This window comes from Oncorhynchus kisutch, linkage group LG2 (assembly GCF_002021735.2).
Source record: "Oncorhynchus kisutch isolate 150728-3 linkage group LG2, Okis_V2, whole genome shotgun sequence".
In the NCBI taxonomy this organism is placed as follows: Eukaryota; Metazoa; Chordata; class Actinopteri; order Salmoniformes; family Salmonidae; genus Oncorhynchus; species Oncorhynchus kisutch.
Window position 1 is genome coordinate 55,704,440 of NC_034175.2, and position 19,864 is coordinate 55,724,303.

A 19,864-nucleotide genomic window follows, 5' to 3' on the forward strand; every position below is an offset into this window, starting at 1 on the left:
CAAGTAAAGTACAAATACCCCAAAAAACGACTTAAGTAGTACATTCAAGAATTTTAACTTAAGTACTTCACACCACTGTTTAAAACTGTTGCAGAGTTTAATGGCTGTGAAAGGAAAAAACTGTGTAGTTACTCCACCACACTAACTTAATTGACAGAGCAAAAAGAAGGAAGCCTGTACAGAATAAAAATATTCCAAAATATGCATCCTGTTTGCAACAAGGAATTACATTAATAAGGCAAAAAAAAGATGGCAAAGCAATTAACTTTTTGTCCCGATTATAAACGGTTGTGTTTGAAGCAAATCAAATACAGCAAATTACTGAATACCACTCTCCATATTTTCAAGCATAGTGGTGGCTGCATCATGTTATGGGTATGCTTGTAATCGTTAAAGACTGGGGAGCTTTTATGACAAAAAAAGAAACAGAACGGAGCTGAGCACAGGCAAAATCCTAGAGGCAAACCTGGTTCAGGCTGTAACACAACAACATGTGGAATAAGTCAAGGTGTGGATGAATACAGTACTTTCTGAAGGAACTGTATGTGTGTGGCTTTGATTCAAATAAAAATGTATTCCTCGCGTGCACAGGATCCAGGGGATACATATCTCTCTCAGTTTTAATGGTGTGGATAGAAGGTTTCAGGGTGGGTTGGGGGGTTGGGCTCTATGTTTGATGAATTTGGGGAGCAGCATGCAAGCCATCCGCCAGAGGTTTAACTCACTTTGTGAAGTTTCACGTGACGGAATTTAGTCATGAGCCTAACGATGTGAGGTTGCGCACAGGCAGAACGACCGACGCATGAAGAAGCGCAACAGGAGTTGAGCGCGCCCAGTCTCTATTCAACTCTATCCAAATACAATTCTAAAGTTGGTATTGGGATGTACGACTTTTCTCTGTTTCCGTGGATTTGAATAAACGACGTTTTTATTTAATTTTGTTTTCATCTGCCTTCACTTGTAATCTCTTCGTGTTGGAAAAGTTGGTATTTGTTTTACAAAAATGGAGCGAAAAACGCCGGGCAATCTTTCTTGCTGTTGGAGCTTTCTTCTCGCGTACTTCTGGTGCTGTAATCTCACCGAGTGTTACAATTTGGATGTAGACCACCCCATTAGTTTCAGTGGACCAAATGGATCTTTATTTGGATATTCTGTATTGTTACACAAGAACCAGAAAAACACATGGTAAGTGAATCAAACATTGTGGTAGGCTTTTTTTAAACCTCCATTCATACTGTAGAACACCATAACTGAATAGGCTACACACATTTAGGCTATTAGTTGTTGAAGAATGAACAAAATGGGTATTCAGCCCCAAAATGTGTGAAAACTGTTAATTAGGGATTCTATAAACACAAGTACCTTTTGACACAACGAATCACCAGAAACTGCACATTACGAGTATTCATGTTGCCTTTTTTAGTTTTTCAGTGTGAAGGATTTGTTTGTTCGATATCCCACAGCTGGGGTATTGATGTGTATAAAAGTGTAACGTTAGGGGTATTAATTTCCATATTGCCTGTTATAGGTTATTAGTCGGAGCTCCAGTTGCGAATTCATCTTCCTACCCAGCCGTAAAAAAACCAGGAGCAATTTATAAGTGCAGCATCTCGGACAAGAGAGAATGTCAACAAATATCAACAGGTTTGTAATATCGACTTTACCAAGAAAAAAATCTGTGTTGCTTCCAAGTTATTTGACCAAGGTGGTTTTGGGGATTTGTGCACTGACATTGACCCATTTGCATTGGATTATATGAAAGCACGCTGGTCAAATAACTAGAAGCACTTCATGTTTAACATGGATGCCCCACAGATTGTTTTCGAAGGGTTTATAAGGCATTGTTAAAGGTCATTGCCACCTCTCAATTAACGTTCTCTCTATCACTCGTTGGTGTGTGTGTGCTTGCATGTGTGTGTGTGTCTGTACTACAGGTGTGGACAGTTGTGGGAAGACATGCTTCTCTGAGAGTGACAACCAGTGGCTCGGAGTCAGCCTGTCCAGACAGCCTCGTGATGGCCATGTATTGGTATGTTAAGTCAATCAATAAATCAATCAAATGTATTTATAAAGCCCTTTTTATATCAGCAGGTGTCATAAAGTTCTTTACAGTGATGGTCATGTATTGGCTATGTAGATTAGTCCCAGTAGGGGTAAACAAATGTTACAATCCCTGCTCAGATGGTCAGTATTGGTGTAAATTCCAGTGATACAGTGTTTGTGCCCATTCCGAGACCGAAATCAAATAATGAGATGGGTACATCTTGTATTGGTGAAATTTGTTTAAGGCCAGGCACCACACCCTCATTGGGTATTTTATTTCCCTTAATCATATCACAATCAACTTTTGCCAGTTGAATGTAGGCACAAATATAATACTTTTTTTCTATTAAAACATTGATTAAATATTTTAGTAAAATAAAAAAATATTTGCATATTGTGGTAAAAAAAAAAACATGTATCTAGAATACAAAACATATCAACAATTCCCTCTGAGCAAGTCTGGAGAATATGTCTAAGGATAACCAAACACAATTTGATGAATGCAGATGCTTCTGAAACTGAACATTTTCTGTTGGCTTGTAAGAAGAATCTGACTTTCGGGAAATGGCAGTTGAAGACAAGTACACTGAATTTAGACTAACACCAAACAGCAAACGCCTATTTAGACCCAATCACCATCTCTTCAAAGTAAATGATTAAGTATAGGCCAGTTTGTAACAATCTCTATGAAATGGGCTTTTAGTGCAATTCAATGTAGTCAGCTTTGAAATGATTGATGTGTGTCCATTTTAAAGTGGTTCAAATTCATTAAAATGTTGATGACAGCAGTATGATAAACTAAAGGAAATATATAGTACCAGTCAAATTTTGGACACACGTACTCATTCCAGGGTTTTTCTTAAGTTTTCTATTTTCTACATTAAAGAATAATAGTGAAGACATCAAAACTTTGAAACAACACATTTAACACCAAAAAAGTGTTAAACAAATCAACATATATTTTATATTTGAGATTCAAAGTTGCTACCCTTTGCCTTGAGGACAGCTTTGCACGCTCTTGGCATTCTCTCAACCAGCTTCATGAGGTAGTCATCTGGAATGCATTTAAATTAACAGATGTGCATTATTGAAAGTTAATTTGTGGAATTTCTTTCCTTCTTAATACGTTTGAGAGAATTAGTTGTGTTGTGACAAGGTAGTGGTGGTATACAGAAGACAGCCCTATTTGGTAAAAAACCAAGTCCATATTATGGCAAGAACAGCTAAAAAAACTAAGAGAATAGATAGTCCATTATTACTTTGACATTTTCTTCAAGTGCAGTCACAAAAAATATCAAGCGCTATGATGAAACTGGCTCTAATGAGGACCGCCTGTCATTACCTATGCTACAGAGTTCATTAGAGTTATCAGCCTCAGAAATTGTAGCACGAATAAATGCTTCACATAGTTCAAGTAACAGACACATCTCAACATCAACTGTTTGTAGGAGACTGTGTGCATGGTCGATTGGTGCAAAGAAACAACTACTAAAGGACACCAATTATAACAAGAGACTTGCTTGGACCAAGAAACACGAGCAATGGACATGAGACCGGTGGAAATCTGTCCTTTGGTCTGATGAGTCCAAATGTGAGATTTTTGGTTCCAACCGCTGTGTCTTTGTGAGACGCAGAGTTGGTGAATGGATGATCTCTACGTATGTGGTTCCCACCATGAAGCATGGAGGAGGAAGTGTGATGGTGTGGTGACACTTTCAGTGATTTATTTAGATTTCAAGGCATACTTATCCAGCGTGACTACCACAGCATTCTGCAGCGATAAGCAATTCCATCTGGTTTGTGCATAGTGGGACTATCATTTGTTTTTTCAACAGGACAATGACCCAACACACCTCCAGGCTGTGTAAGGGCTATTTGACCAAGAAGGAGAGTGATGTAGTGCTGCAGATGACCTGGCTTCCACAATCAGCAGATCTCAACCCAATTGAGATAATTTGGGATGAGCTGGACCGCAGAGTGAAGGAAATGCAGCCAACAAGTGCTCAGCATATGTGGGAACTCCCTCAAGACTGTTGGAAAAGCATTCCAGGTGAAGCTGGTTGAGAGAGGCAAAGGCAAAGGGTGGCTACTTTGAAGAATCTAAAATCTAAAATATATTTTGATTTGTTTAACACTTTTTTGGTTACTACATGATTCCATATGTGTTATTTCATGGTGTTGATGTGTTTACTATTATTGTACAATGTAGAAAATAGTAAAACATTATGAAAAATCCTTGAATGAATAGATGTGTTCAAACTTTTGACTGGTACTGTATTTTCTCATGACGTTTAAAAATATATATATATGTTTCTTTTTTGAAAATACTCATATTAATGGACCAAAGTGCTACAAAATCTCAGAATTGATAGGTAGATGATTTTTTATTTATTTCAGCCTGTAGTGCCTGGTCTTAAACAAGAAACAAGACTTGCATCCTTTGCAACCCTACCAGACATATTAAATGATCCCATATTACACTGATGTTCCTATTTTGAAGACCCACATCATTGACATATTTTGTGTTTAGCCTATAGCCTGTTGTCATTTAACGTTATTTTGTAAACTAGCTGCTGCACAGTGCTCTCATTATGTCACTTGTTAGAATAAACACAAATGTACATATTTTGTGTGTAGACTATTCCATTGTTGTTACATTCCTCCTCTCAAATAGTTGCATTTCCTCCAACAACATCTGTGTTGCTTCTCCTTCCACAGGCATGTGGGCATCGTTGGAAGAACGTGTTCTATTCCAGGAAAGAAAACCAGAACAAGCTGCCTCATGGTGTCTGTTACAGATACGAGGCTGACCTCAAACAGTCTCAACCACTCATCCCATGCTACAAAGGTACACTGTTTTGCATTTACAGGATATCTGATTCTTATTCATTAATGCATACCGTAGCAAAACGTTTTGCAACAGAAAAATGGAAATGTGGGTTATAAATCACATAAATCAGTCAATAACCGAGGCCGAGTATCCATATGTTTTTGTTCTCGCCATGTCTAACTCCAAGGCCACACCTGTAAGCAACCTGCACTGAGTCTGAGAGCTTGTTGACAGTAAGCTTGCTTTATTGGCCAAAATGAAAATGCATCTACCACTCTTTCTCCAGATCACCAACGGAAGTTTGGTGAGGACTATGGATCATGCCAAGCAGGGATATCCAACTTTCTGACTGAGGTATCAGTTCCTCTACATATTCTGTTTAACCCTAAAGTTTATGTATATGCTAGTAATGCACGTGTTCACATACACATACACAGGTACATGTACAAATACACAAGTCACAAACTTGAAATGCACACAACCCATCAAACTGGGAACATTCCCAGAACATTAGTTCAGATTCTCTTTAAGTTCTAGTTCGTTTTTTTTGTTGCTCTAAGATTAAGATGATAACATCCCAAAAACATTCAAACATTCTTCAGGAAATGTTTTAAATGAAATATTGGGATGTTTTCCTAACATTCAATAAAATGTTGTGCACAACATCTGAAACAACCACCACAGGACATTCCCCAAATGTTCTCATTAGGTTTCCAGGTAATGTAATAACACAATGTCCCAGTAATGTTTTAAGAACATACTGCTGAAACAAAATATGAGAGCAGCATTCTGGGAACATTCTTTTAACATCAGGTGAATGTTTTATACAAGCATTGTATAATGATCAGCACTACTGGATCGTTTTTGTGTTATGAGAACAAACATTTGCCACAACGTAAAGAAGGTTCTGCGAACTTTCACAGAACCAATTTTGGTTTACTGGGAAATCACAAACATAAAACAAAAACTGAACAACACTCCGATGTATGTGTTGTGTTTTTTTTCTTCAGGACTTGATAATTATGGGAGCCCCAGGGACATCGTACTGGACTGGATCTGTCCTGGTCTACAACACCTCCAGCAGGGTCCTGTCTGCCTATGTGGATGACAGCAGCACTGTCCTCTATGGCAGTTACCTGGGTATGTTAATTATAATATGGTTGGAGACGATCAGAAAGACTTGTCCGGTTGTCACATGTCTCATAAAGACACTCATGCTTTTGTCTGTGTGTGGGGCGGTGGGGGGGCTGGCCAGGTACATCTGGCTCGTTTCTCTTATCTCTTATATCAACCAGTGCCATCTGGTTCTACGGTACCTGTTCAGTTGGGTATTCTAAACATGCACTAAGGTTTACAAATGTTTTATCAAGGTTATACTAATGTTGCACTGACATTGTATTAACGTTGTGATACCTTTCCATTGCCGGGCTACTCTGGTAGTCTGATTCTTTGGTTATATTAAAGTTGTACTAATGCTGTTCTGGCATTGTACCTACATTGTGATCCTTCTTTTCCTCACCAGGCTACTCGGTTGGGGCCGGCCACTTCCTCCACCCTGACTCCACAGAGATTGTTGGCGGTGCGCCCCAGCACGGGCAGACTGGTAAGGTAAGAGTTCATTTCATTCCTGTTTTTTTCTTTCACCCCCATCCTATCCCTATCACCCCACCACCTGCCTGTAGAAAGAAGCACAGAACCAACACTTATATGTGGCTTGCTTCTTATGACCTGACAAGCTAAAGGCGGTAAGTACAATACAGTGTGTGTTTGAATCACTAACCAGGGTGATGCTAAATATATGATGCATTGGGCATTCCTCATGTTACTGGTGAAATGTATGTGCTATTGAAAAATACATGTGGGTTTGGCTCTGGTTGCCCTGATGTAGGAGAACTTTCCTGCAATGCAGGACATTTTAAACTTGTCAGAAGGCTTTTATTTAGATATGCTTTAAGGATCTTGTCGTCGGGGCGGCAGGGTAGCCTAGTGGTTAGAGCGTTGGACTAGTAACCGGAAGGTTGCAAGTTCAAACCCCTGAGCTGACAAGGTACACATCTGTCGTTCTGCCCCTGAACAGGCAGTTAACCCACTGTTCCTAGGCCGTCATTGTAAATAAGAATTTGTTCTTAACTGACTTGCCTAGTTAAATAAAAGTTAAATATTTTTTTTTTAAACTTTACATTTAACTAATTTAGCAGACACAGACTATGTCCCAAAGGGCACTCTTTTCCCTATTAAGTGCACTACTTTTGACAAGGGCCCATAAGGTAATGTAAATGAATCTCTCTGCAGAAAGTGGGGAATAATTTTGTCTTGTGGCAATTCTGTGCACATTTTATGGAGGAATATTTTATTTTTTGAAGACTGTAAATGTTGCTAGTTCTTAATGGCCTCACCAAATACATGTTCCACAGGAATGTCAAGATGACAGATGGGAGATATTTTATCAGTAGAAAGCAATCAGATTAATGTATTGTTGGTTAAGGGCTTGTAAGTAAGCATTTCACTGTAAGGTCTACCTACACCTGTTGTATTTGGTGCATGTGACAAATAAAATGTGATTTGATTTGAGATCATGTCTGTATGGGTATTGTGATATGATCTAAGTAGTTTATGCATTTTACCATTCATCCGTAGTTGGCTTTAAGTTTTGATGTGACCAGGTCGTTTCTGTCCTCTTCTCCAGGCCTACCTATTCAGAGCTGAAGAAAACATGCTGAAGATAATCAGTGAAGTCAAGGGCAGCAAGGTGGGAATTAGTAGCCAGATATCTTTACGGCCAGGTTCCCTGACACAGATTAAGCCTAGTCTTGTACTAAGAATCTCCATTGAGCATGCTCTTTAGTCTAGGACTGGGTATAAGCTTTGTCTGGGAAACCGGAAATGAATGTCTTGATTTTTGATGCAGAACTCGATCATACCTCTTCACTGCAAAATCACTTTGTGACAACTTCTGGCTTCATAAATAAATTTGATTGATTTGATCGACTGTATTAACTTGAAACCTGCTTTCCTATACTGTAGCTCGGCTCGTATTTTGGTGCCAGTGTGTGTGCTGTGGACCTGAATGGAGATGGCCTGTCTGATCTACTGGTAGGATCTCCCATGTACAGCACCGTGAGAGAGGAAGGACAAGTCCATGTCTACATAAACCAAGGAGCCGTAAGTACTGGGATCTTTCCCAATCCGTTTTTCCTTCAATTCAATACAACTTTATATTTGTCCCCTCAGGGGCAATTAAGATAGGCTTGTCACTTACAAGTATCATAATCAACACCCTCCACATAAAAAATACAGTATACGACAGACAACCTTGATTTCCCTGATTCCTCTTCTTGCCTTCTCAAAACTCATTGGAGGAGAAGGTCAGGAGGGAGGGACATTGGATCTTCTCTTCCAATGTGGCTTGAGAAGGAGGTGAGGAGTGAGGATGCGAGGATTCGAGGAAAAATGAATTGAGTGAGATACAACCTTTCTTTCACCACTATCGTAAAAATAACTTATTGTGCAGTTATTGTCTAGCTGTGAGTTTTTCAAATAGCCTTGGATCTAATGTAATTTGATGGTCCATTACCTATTGAAAGCTGTTATATGGAACACTGTCCCTGAAGATACAGTATTTGTTAAAACAGAACAACATCAATAGAGACTTCCTACCTCACATCTCACACACATACTGTTATCTTCACAACGTAACTCTGTACTTCTTAAATATGATAGTAGTTAAGCATCTCATACAATACTGGCGTTGTGCACTGTTATAACAAAAACCTTTCAAAACCAATTATGGTATCACTTAACATTAAGTTGCTCTTATACATATGTAGTAACATCTAGACTAACTATTCAGCTTTCAGAACAATGAGAACTTTATAGAAATGAATATGCTTGAGTAAAGAGATTTTTCTTTTATTGCCATTTCCTATATAAAGAAGAGGCTGGAGTTACTATATTACTGTACTCTCTTATACACTGGCAGATGATATAAAACAACACAGCATGATGATAGCAGGACCTGAGGACTGTTTCTATGACTGATGAGTTTGTATTACGGAACGCTAAACCAGTGGATATCTGATACATTTATAGTGTACTACTAAGGACCAGGCAACTCTGCATGACATGAGTAACTTTACGTAATTACCAACCTAATGACTACAATTACATGGAGCTTAGCTAGCTACTTCCCCCACATATCTCCATCAGCAAATTACCGTTTTCTCAACTTTACAACTTTACAAGCCATTACCCTGGGCAGAGGAGAGAAGGAATATTAAGACTGTAAATGAATGTGTTTTAAGGCTAATATGAAGGAAGCAGAGTTTCAGTTGGTGGGAAGCAACTCGTATGCTGCCAGATTTGGGGAGACCATAACTGATCTGGGAGATATTGATGATGATGGCTTTGCTGGTGAGTGTTATGCATATTTTTTTCCAAAGATATAAATCAATTCTTACTTTATCTTTAAAGTTATAATGATTTGTCACAGTACAGCAAAACTATGATGACAAAATCAGCTACCCTAGCGAATGTGCCAATGTTCTGCATAGTTTTTGGTAAAATAAATAAATAAATAAATAAAGTGAAATTGAACTTGGTGATATATTCCAAGTAGGTACTGTCCCAATTGTTGCACAATCAAATATCTGCATATTTCAATTGAATGCAATGCAGCCTGATCCACCATCCGGACCACTGCACTCTCATTTAGTTTCAATGTAAGCTTGCAAGATCAGGATGGTTGATCAAGGCTATGAGCAATTGGCAGCTCTAAAACAAACAGAGAGTGAGCTATGCCAGTCAGAAGGAACTGCACTAAAGTCTGTGGTGATATTGGGTAACTGGGTACGAAGATACACACCATAAACCAGCCCCACTCAACACAGAGGAAATACCACCAACCAACCACATCCCCTACAGCTGATCACAGGGCCCCAGCACACTTCTAACTGCCACTTACACCAGCCTAACTGCCAGTTCCTCAACACACACACACACACACACACACACACACACACACACACACACACACACACACACACACACACACACACACACACGCACAGACACACACACACACACACACACACACACACACACACACACACACACACACACACACACACACACACACACACACACACACACACACACACACACACACACACACACACACACACACACACACACACACACGCACAGACACACACACACACACACACACACACACACACACACACACACACACACACACGCACGCACGCACGCACACACACACAGCCACACCCACACCCACACCCACACCCACACCAGGGTTGGGGTCAATTCCATTTAAATGATTGTCAATTCAGGACGTACTCTAGAATTCCAATTCTCTTCAATGCTTTTCAATAAGGAAAATCTGGAATTGGAATCTGTCGCTCTCCCCTTGAACAAGGCAGTTAACCCACTGTTCCTAGGCCGTCATTGAAAATAAGAATTTGTTCTTAACTGACTTGCCTAGTTAAATAAAGGTTAGAAAAAAAGAGCAGCCTAATTCCTATATAGTGCACTAATTAACTACATTACCCTACGGGCTCTGATCAAAAGTAGTGCACAAAATAGGGAATATGGTGCCATTTGGGATGCATCCTAAGTTAACCACTGACTGACTGTAAATGTGTTCCAGATGTGGCAGTGGGGGCTCCGCAGGAAGAAGAGCTGCGTGGGGCTATATATATCTACAATGGGAGGAAAACAGGGATCTCTCAGACCTTCTCTCAAGTATGTATTCAGCTATGGATATGTCCCTTCCAGCTGCTGTTTGTCCGCAGACTTCAGGGACAGGAGATTACTGGAAGTAAAGAAGGGAGTGAAGGGAAGAGGGGTCAGGGTGTCCCTCCTCTGACCAACGATCAGGGACAATAGATTGGAGGGAGGGACATAGGACGTGAGGATCAAATGTGCCTTTATTTCTCTCTTTGCTCTCAGACAGTTGGAAGAGAGTTCCTGACTCTGAATTGCTACGATTTCCTTAAACTGTTTGGTCTCCTGCTTTTCTCTGTCTGAGCATGTGAGACAGTTTACATGAAGCAGTTACATTTAAATGAGCTTTTAGTTATGGAATACCATAGAGATAAAGCAATGTATATGTAAATAAATGTATCTCAATGTGGAATACAACCTCTTGGAGAAAATATAGTTACTGTATATCCAAATACAGATCAATTACCTTACTTGAATCTCAAAGCTCCGTACTAGAAAAAAAGCTGAAATGTGTACTGTACAGCTTACATCTGGTAGTCATAGACAGCTCTCTTGGTTTGTGAGACAAAATGAAGTGTATGAAGTGTGTAAAGTACAGAGGGTTAAACTGTAAGAATAATCCAGCTGTTCTTGTTCCATCATCAGAGGATCACTGGCTCTGTTCTGGGTAATGATTTAAAGATGTTCGGCCAGTCTGTGTCAGGAGCCATCGATGTTGATGAAAACGGTTACCAAGGTAACTATCCCTTTCTTGACTGTCAACCTTGACTGTCAACCTTTCCCTCCAGTACAATGTTTGAGTCTGTCTCGGTTTCTCTACTGCTGACTAGAACAGAACACACGGAAATGTCCTGTTATTATGTCACACATGCTGTGCCTTAAATTAGTAAGATCGTCAAAACATGGCAGTGGTGGGAACAGAACTGAGAACTGAGGACAGGGGACGGGAAAATATTTGTGCACGTGGGTGAGTGTGTGTGTGTGTGTGTGTGTGTGTGTGTTGGCTGCTACCCAGGGAAAACCAAATTGGGCAGTGGGAATATCCTGGGGTTTAAATTAGGGTCACTACTGATAGTTGTCTGCTTACTCTCTGCTTCTCATCTTCGCATCTTCCACTAGTGATACACTGTGAACTAAACAGGATATACGGTAGACTGACAGAGAGAGAGATGTAGACAGTTAGTCATCTCTTAGCTAGTCATCTCTTAGAACTGGTACATTGTAAAGGATTGTGTACTGTCTGTCAATAAAACATTTCATTAGTTTTTTTCATGTGTTATTTGTTTTAATTGTTGTTTTATAGATAGATTTGTAACGCAAGTGTTAAATACTTATCTAAAAACAAAACGCATCAGTTTATCGCCACACTGTAAAATAAATCCTGTTGTTTTTATGGTAACTTACTGGCAGACAATTAGTTACCTGTAAGTTACTGTAGGAAAAAAGTACAGTTATGTTACAATAACTTCCAAAGGAACATTGGTTTAACAGTACATTGCTGTAAAGTTTAAAGGAGTTTTGGTTACAGTGCAGTAAACTGTGTGAATACATTTTGTCTGCAGGCTAATGTGGATTGAACAAACGAATGACTGAATGACTGAATGAACAAATGAATGAAAGAACAAATGAATGAATTAAAAACATTCCACTGATGTCTTATGAGTGGTTCTAAACTGAGTAACAAACTGGTTTAGAGCTTTAACAAGTCTAGAGAGCCTTGCAGCCAGATAGGCCTATAGCAGGAAATTGCATGTTCAAGATAATGACAGCTATCTATCTGCATCTCTCTAAACTACAGATGTAGCAGTAGGGGCCTTCCTCTCAGACTCAGCTGTTGTTCTGAGGTAAGAACTGTGTTACATATCACATTACATCCACTAGATAACTAATCTCTGAAACTAGAATTACTGCATTCATGTCAGAGATGTTGGGTAGAGGTTAAGCTTACAATGAACATTGGTGAACATTTTATCTTACATTTCATTATTTAACTTTCTGAATTACCTCAGTGAAAGTGGCTTGGCCCATGTATTTGACCTGTATAGTTCCCTGGCCATTTTTACTGTTTGTAATACCTTTTGGTTTGTACATTTGTTTGTCTTCTGGCCTATATACTGTAGCTCCCATATTCTAATGCAAGTGTACAATTGTATTTGTTTTGACACAGAGTGTCGATGTGTTGTTTTCATATTGTTGACATGTTGTCGTCTCCCTGTGCCAGGACTCGTCCAGTAATAGTGGTAGAAGCCTTCATGCCCCTGCCTGTCAGTGTAGACCGCTATGTAGCGCTGTGTTCTGACAACGGTCTTCCTGCTGTCTGCATCAATGCTACAGTCTGCTTCAGGGTCCATGCTCGACACTTCACCTCTTCAATAGGTGAGCAGACCCTCTACCCGTGCCCCTGGCTCCCTCATAGCCCTGCACTGTGAAAACAACCTGTCTGTTTGCATTGTGTTAATCATTACATTAGTGAAGGTTATGTGTGCAGGGGCACTTACAAACAAAAGACAGTTTTGGTTCTGGTTTGTGTACTTAATAGTAGAGGTCGGCCGATTATGATTTTTCAACGCCGGTACCGATTATTGGAGGACCAAAAAAGCCGATACCGATTAATCGGCCGATTTGTATTTATTTATTTGGAATAATGACAATTACAACAATACTGAATGAACACGTATTTTATCTTAATATAATACATCAATAAAATCAATTTAGCCTCAAGTAAACAATGAAACATGTTCAATTTGGTTTGAATAATGCAAAAACAAAGTGTTAGAGAAGAAAGTAAAAGTGCAATATGTGCTATGTAAGAAAGCTAACGTTTCAGTTCCTTGCTCAGAACATGAGAACATATGAAAGCTGGTGGTTCATTTTAACATGAGTCTTCAATATTCCCAGATAAGAAGTTTTAGGTTGTAGTTATTATAGGAATTATAGGACTGTTTCCCTCTATACCATTTGTATTTCATTAACCTTTGACTATTGGATGTTCTTATAGACACTTTAGTATTGCCAGTGTAACAGTATAGCTTCCGTCCCTCTCCTCGTCCCTCCCTGGGCTCGAACCAGCAACACAACAACAACAGCCGCCATCGAAGCAGTGTTACCCATGCAGAGCAAGGGGAACAACTACTAGAAGGCTCAGAGCGAGTGACGTTTGAAACGCTATTAGCGCACGCTAACTGGCTAGCCATTTCACTTCGGTTACACCAGCCTCATCTCGGGAGTTGACAGGCTTGAAGTCATAAACAGCGCAATGCTTGACGCACAACGAAGAGCTGCTGGCAAAATGCACGAAAGTGCTGTTTGAATGAATGTTTAGGGGCCTGCTTCTGCCTACCACCGCTCAGTCAGATACTTAGATACTTGTATGCTTGTATGCTCAGTCAGATTATATGCAACAGAGTACATGCTAGATTATATCTAGTAATATCACCAACCATGTGTAGTTAACTAGTGATTATGATTGATTGTTTTTTATAAGATTAGTTTAATGCTAGCTAGCAACATACCTTGGCTTACTGCATTCGCGTAACAGGCCGTCTCCTTGTGGAGTGCAACGAGAGAGAGGCAGGTCGTTATTGCGTTGGACTAGTTAACTGTAAGGTTGCAGGATTGTATCCCCCGAGCAGACAAGGTGAAAATCTGTCGTTCTGCCCCTAAAAGAGGCAGTTAACCCACCGTTCCTAGGCCGTCATTGAAAATAAGAATGTCTTCTTAACTGATTTGCCTAGTTAAATAAATGTATGAATATATATATATATATAATTAAATCGGCAAATCGGCGCCCAAAAATACAAATTTCCGATTGTTATGAAAACTTGAAATCGGCCCTAATTAATCAGCCATTCCGATTAATCGGTCGACCTCTACTTAATAGTGACCAAAAACAAATTTTTCAAACATGCTATAGTAATGTGAGCATTCCTATACTACTAGTATGTATGTGGAAAATGGTATAATGCACGAAGTCTAGTATAGGAAATAGTTATGAAAGCCCCTGACCTGGACTAGTTGACAGAAAACACTGTTGTGTCGGAGACAGACTTTTTCCTTATCACTGTCAGTCCTTCCATCTTATCACTAGTCCCTGAGGCGTGGGGCAGTTGGTTAGTTTGTTAACCCTGCCTTATCAAGGGTTATCTCTGCAGAGCATTCCTGTGGTGAAAGTGTCTGTTAGAGACTGTAAGGCTCTGGCACAGCCCTGTCCTGATAGATACAATGATGTTGTCCATCTAGGGTACCAGGTTTTTAACTGCCTATGTTCCTCAACATTATCTTTTTGGTGGGATTTTAAATTTTGAATTACAGAAAGGATTTAAGTTATTCAAAGTTATCTGGTATCGCTGTGAAACATCACTGTCATTTGATGGTAAACGAAAATGTGTCTTGTGAAATAAAACACAAGTTAATGTTATCCTCATTAAAAATATGTTTTCTCCATCTATATTACATTTATGATTAGGGCTGGGTCTGGGGTTGTGTTTGGGGCTGAGAAAGAGGCTGGGTCTGGGGCTAAGGCTGGAGCTAGGCCTTGGTCTGGTAGTAAGGCTGGGTTGCAGGCTGGGGTTGAGGCTGGGAGCCTGGGCTGGGATTGATGCTGTGGCTGAGCCTGGGGTTGTGGCTGGGTCTGCGGTTGAGGTTGGAGCTGGGGATGAGCCTGGGGTTGAGGCTGGATCTGGGGTTGAGACTTGGATCTAGGTCTGTATGTCTGGGTCTGGGGTTGAGGCTGGGCTTGAGGCTTGGATCTAGATCTGTATGTCTGGGTCTGGGACTGGGGTTGAGGCTGGGCTTGAGGCTTGGTCTAGGTCTGTATGTCTGGGTCTGGGGTTGAGGCCTGGATCTAGGTCTGTATGTCTGGGTCTGAGACTGGGGTTGAGGCTTGGTCTAGGTCTGTATGTCTGGGATTGAGGCTGGGTCGAAGTCTGTATGTCTGGGGTTAAGGTTGGGTCTAGGGTTGAGGCTGGTTCTAGGTCTGTATGTCTGGGATTGAGGCTGGGTCTAAGTCTGTATGTCTGGGGTTGATACTGGGTCTGGGATTGAGGCTGGGTCTATGTCTGTATGTCTGGGGTTGAGCCTGGGTCTAGGTATGTATGTCTGGGGTTGAGGCTGGGTCTAGGGTTGAGGCTGGGTCTATGTCTGTATGTCTGGGATTGAGACTGGGTCTAGGTCTGTATGTCTGGGGGTTGAGCCTGGGTTTAGGTCTGTATGTCTGGGATTGAGATTGGGTCTATGTCTGTATGTCTGGGATTGAGACTGGGTTTAGGTCTGTATGTCTGGGATTGAGACTGGGTTTAGATCTGTATGTCTGGGATTGAGTCTTGGTCTAGGTCTGTATGTCTGGGGGTTGAGCCTGGGTTTAGGTCTGTATGTCTGGGGCCCTGGTTCATGTAAACTCTGGGTGCTCTCTGAAACAAAATATTTTTACCTCAATGTTTCCCTCTCTCACCCTCCTTTCTACCCTCTCTCCCTCCCGCTCTCCACCCCCCTCACTCACTCTCACCCATAGTGCTCCAGTATAATCTGACAGCAGACACGCAGCACAAGGAGTCCTTCCCCTCACGTTTCCATTTCCACGGAAACGGGACGTCCAACGCTACAACAGGGCGGGTCAAAACCAGACACGACCAGCTGACCTGCGTCCCCCACCAGGCCTTCATAAGGGTGAGTAAGAGTTCAGGGGTAAGGGGTCGGATGTGAGGGTCAGCAGCTGTAACCACTGAGAACTGTTGTCAGGTATGCAATCGCTTCAGGTAAGTTTAGAACCCCAGCCCAGACACTATAATCACTAACTCAGAGTCAGTTATTGTAAGACCCTATGCGTGGCCTCAAGTCAGTTTAGGCTGTGGTGTCAATTATAAAAATATCAGCATGCTACTGCCAGGCATCAAAGAACTGACTTCAGGTCAGGTCAGCATGCTTTTTTTGTATTCTTTGTATTTTTATTAACCCCCCCCCCCTTTGGAGGACAAATATATATTTGTTTTTTTACTGCTTTTCTGCTACATATACATACATTTTTACATTTTAAATATACATTTTACATATACATTTTAAATACACATTTTACATACTTTTATATAAAGCAGTCAAATAACAATAAAATAATAATACATTACCAAACATAAGCTCTATAATTCCAACCCTCACCCACCTATCACCATCGACCACCCTTGTTTGGATCCATGTGCCATTTTTAAATTGTGCTGTGATGTTTTACATAATTGTTTTACCTTTCTAATCGTATAGTATCCACAGATTATGAGCTAAAGATGAAAACCTTTCCTACTAGTATTATTATATTATTTAGTAACTGACTATGGCTTTCTAAATCGCCCAACAATGCTATTTGTAAGGTTAATTTTAAGAGCATGTTGTGATTTTTGAATCATTCCTGAACCTGTGACCAGAAACAAGCTACATTGGGGAAATACCAGAATAAATAATCTATTGATTCTGTCTCTTCGCAGCAAAATCTACAGAGCTGAGATTGCTGTATGCCCCATATATATAGCATTCTGTTGGTGGCAAGAATTGTATATAATAATTTGAATTGGAAAACTCTAAGTGTTGAATGAAGTGTCGTTTTTGTACCAGTTCATGGAATTGGTACATTAAAAATCTCTTCCCATTTATTTTGCAACCTGTATGGCGCAGCTGTCAACATTTCTGTCCTCAAATGAAACTGGTATATTTTTCTATTTATGCTAGTTCCTTTCAGCCAATTTGTGTCTTTAATATATGGCAGAAAAACAAGTTCCCTACTTCTCCCTTTTCCCCTTGCCTCCTCCATTTTTGTGGTAATGCTGCAATCAGTTGGTTGAAAAATTTGGATTGAGCAGATATTCACATATATGTTCGATAGCTGCATATGTGACAACTCCTCCGTTTCAATTCATAATATCATTAATAAATATAATACATTTTTTTTTACAATTTTTTCCATAAAGAATGTTTTATTTATTTATGAGTTTATTTGAGTTTAACTATAATGTTTGTTGTAATATTTGTTCTATCTTTTCTGGAGGATAAAACTGAAATTGTAACCAACTTTGTATGGCTTGTTTGAGAAAGGGCGATACTTTAAACAAAATTTAATTTTCAATTTGTCGGAAATGAGAAGTTGTAATCTGTATAAAGGTAAAAAGGCAATTTTTGAACAAAGAATGAGCCTTTCTTAATAATCTACTGGAGAACCATTTTGGGTTTAAGTATAATTTATGTATGAGTGATGCTTCTAGTGAGAGGTTTAGAGCTTAACTTTGCATTCCAAGTAAAATGTCATTTTTTTTGCTCATATGATTTATAAAATGAGTCATCTGGAGTAGGCAGTGCCATTAGTAAGTAAGTAAACTGTGACAGGACCAAAGGGTTAATCAATGTGATTTTCCCATAAATAGACAAGTATTTCCCTCTCCATGGTTGCAGAATCGTATGTATTTTTGCTAACTGTCCATTGAAATTGATTGTGGTAAGTTCATTTATATTTTTGGAGATATGCATACCAAGTATGTCTACTTCACCATCCGCCCATTTTATTTGTAAACTACAGGGGAGTGTAAACACTGTATTTTTTAAAGATCCAATACGTAATATGGTACAGCTGTCATATATAGGTTTTAATCAATAGAAAAGTGATCAAGATCTTCAATGAGGCTGTGCAGGGACCAGATTGTGGACTTCAACATACATCGACACTTTTGTTTTTATCCCCTGGATTTCTAAACCCTTGATGATCTTTTTGGTATCGCTGTGAAACATCACTGTCCTTTGATAGTAAACGAAAATGTGTCTTGCGAAATAAAACACAAGTCAATGTTATCCTCATTAAAAATATTATATCCAATATATCGTCCATGTAAAAAACCTGTCTGATCAGGATGAACAATATCTGGTAAAACCTTTTTTATTCTATGTGCTATGCATTTTGCTAGGACTTCTGGTCAGGACAGCATGCTACTGATAGAGATCAAAGCATTATGAGTCAGTAGAGTCGAGGGACATTGTCTGATCGTCATAGACCTGTTTTACCTTTCGGTTGATGAATCATCAGCTAGTTTGTTATCAGGATGGACCATCATTTGGGTGGCAACTGCGTCAGCAACCAATGACCCATTCAGTTTATGTCTGATAAAGGGGTCTAATAAGGACAGTAGGTGCCTTTGGGAAGTCCAGAACAACGTATCACGTTACATGGGAAGGAGCATAGTGAACTGGATAAAAATATAGCGGGACTGGGAGGAAAGGAGAGGAGGGGAGGAGGGGTTAATACTCAAGTGTTTGGAAGAGCCCCTCTGGACTCTGTCTCTGTCTCTCTTTCTTTTCTTTTTCTTTCACTTTCTGCCACTCCCCTTTGTCTCTTTGTCTCATGCTTTGCCTCTCTCTCTCCCCGTATATACAGTAAATCTCTCTCTCTCTCTCTCTCTCTCTCTCTCTCTCTCTCTCTCTCTCTCTCTCTCTCTCTCTCTCGCCATCTAAGCTAGCTCATGGTTTAACCCATGCACTTATTAACAGCTAAAGATGGAGTTATTGGAGACCTTAAACCAGACTCATTATCTGTCAGAGGAAATCCCAATGAAGGTGTGACTGTGTGCGTTTCTACATTTGGTGTATTTTTTTAAAAGTGTGATTAATGAGTAATGGCAGTAATGAATGTTATTAACAGAGGTGACAGTACAGCAGTAAAGGGGACTGGTAAGGGAATGTGAGTGACTGATGTGACATGGGGCTAAATGTCTTTTGGTCACCCATTTCTGTATCAATCTCAACTCCCTCATACTGTATGCACTTTGAAAAAGTTTTAAATACTGTAATTCATATGTACAGTTGTGGCCAAAAGTTTGGAAAATTACACAAATATTAATTTCCACAAAGTTTGCTGCTTCAGTGTCTTTAGATATTTTTGACAGATATTACTATGGAATACGGAAGTATAATTACAAGCATTTCATAAGTGTCAAAGGCTTTTATTGACAATTATTGACAATTACATGAAGTTGATGCAAAGAGTCAATATTTCCAGTGTTGACCCATCTTTTTCAAGACCTCTGCAATTACCCTGGCATGCTGTCAATTAACTTCTGGGCCACATCCTGATGATGGCAGCCCATTCTTGCATAATCAATGCTTGGAGTTTGTCCGAATTTGTGAGGTTTTGTTTGTTTACCCGCCTCTTGAGGATAGACCACAAGTTCTCAATGGGATTAAGGTCTGGGGAGTTTCCTGGCCATGGACCCAAAATATTGA

At 39.9% G+C, this 19,864-nt stretch overlaps 1 protein-coding gene across 2 annotated transcripts in view; it reads left to right on the plus strand.

Moving 5' to 3' along the window:
• The first annotated feature begins 766 nt into the window (after positions 1–766).
• The window catches only part of LOC109868409 (integrin alpha-4-like), a 29,663-nt gene continuing 10,565 nt past the window's right edge, over positions 767–19,864 (plus strand). Inside the window, exons 1-15 of one of the 2 annotated variants that reach the window (XM_020457953.2) lie at positions 767–1,185; positions 1,529–1,644; positions 1,935–2,029; positions 4,762–4,891; positions 5,160–5,227; positions 5,884–6,013; positions 6,396–6,481; positions 7,560–7,622; positions 7,898–8,035; positions 9,175–9,283; positions 10,542–10,636; positions 11,264–11,354; positions 12,417–12,462; positions 12,840–12,994; positions 16,128–16,282. In XM_020457953.2, the coding sequence (XP_020313542.1) occupies positions 1,004–1,185; positions 1,529–1,644; positions 1,935–2,029; positions 4,762–4,891; positions 5,160–5,227; positions 5,884–6,013; positions 6,396–6,481; positions 7,560–7,622; positions 7,898–8,035; positions 9,175–9,283; positions 10,542–10,636; positions 11,264–11,354; positions 12,417–12,462; positions 12,840–12,994; positions 16,128–16,282 (1,659 nt within the window). In that variant the 5' untranslated portion in view covers positions 767–1,003. The remainder of the gene's footprint in view (positions 1,186–1,528; positions 1,645–1,934; positions 2,030–4,761; positions 4,892–5,159; positions 5,228–5,883; positions 6,014–6,395; positions 6,482–7,559; positions 7,623–7,897; positions 8,036–9,174; positions 9,284–10,541; positions 10,637–11,263; positions 11,355–12,416; positions 12,463–12,839; positions 12,995–16,127; positions 16,283–19,864) is intronic. The other variant, XM_031797820.1, reaches the window with a different exon arrangement.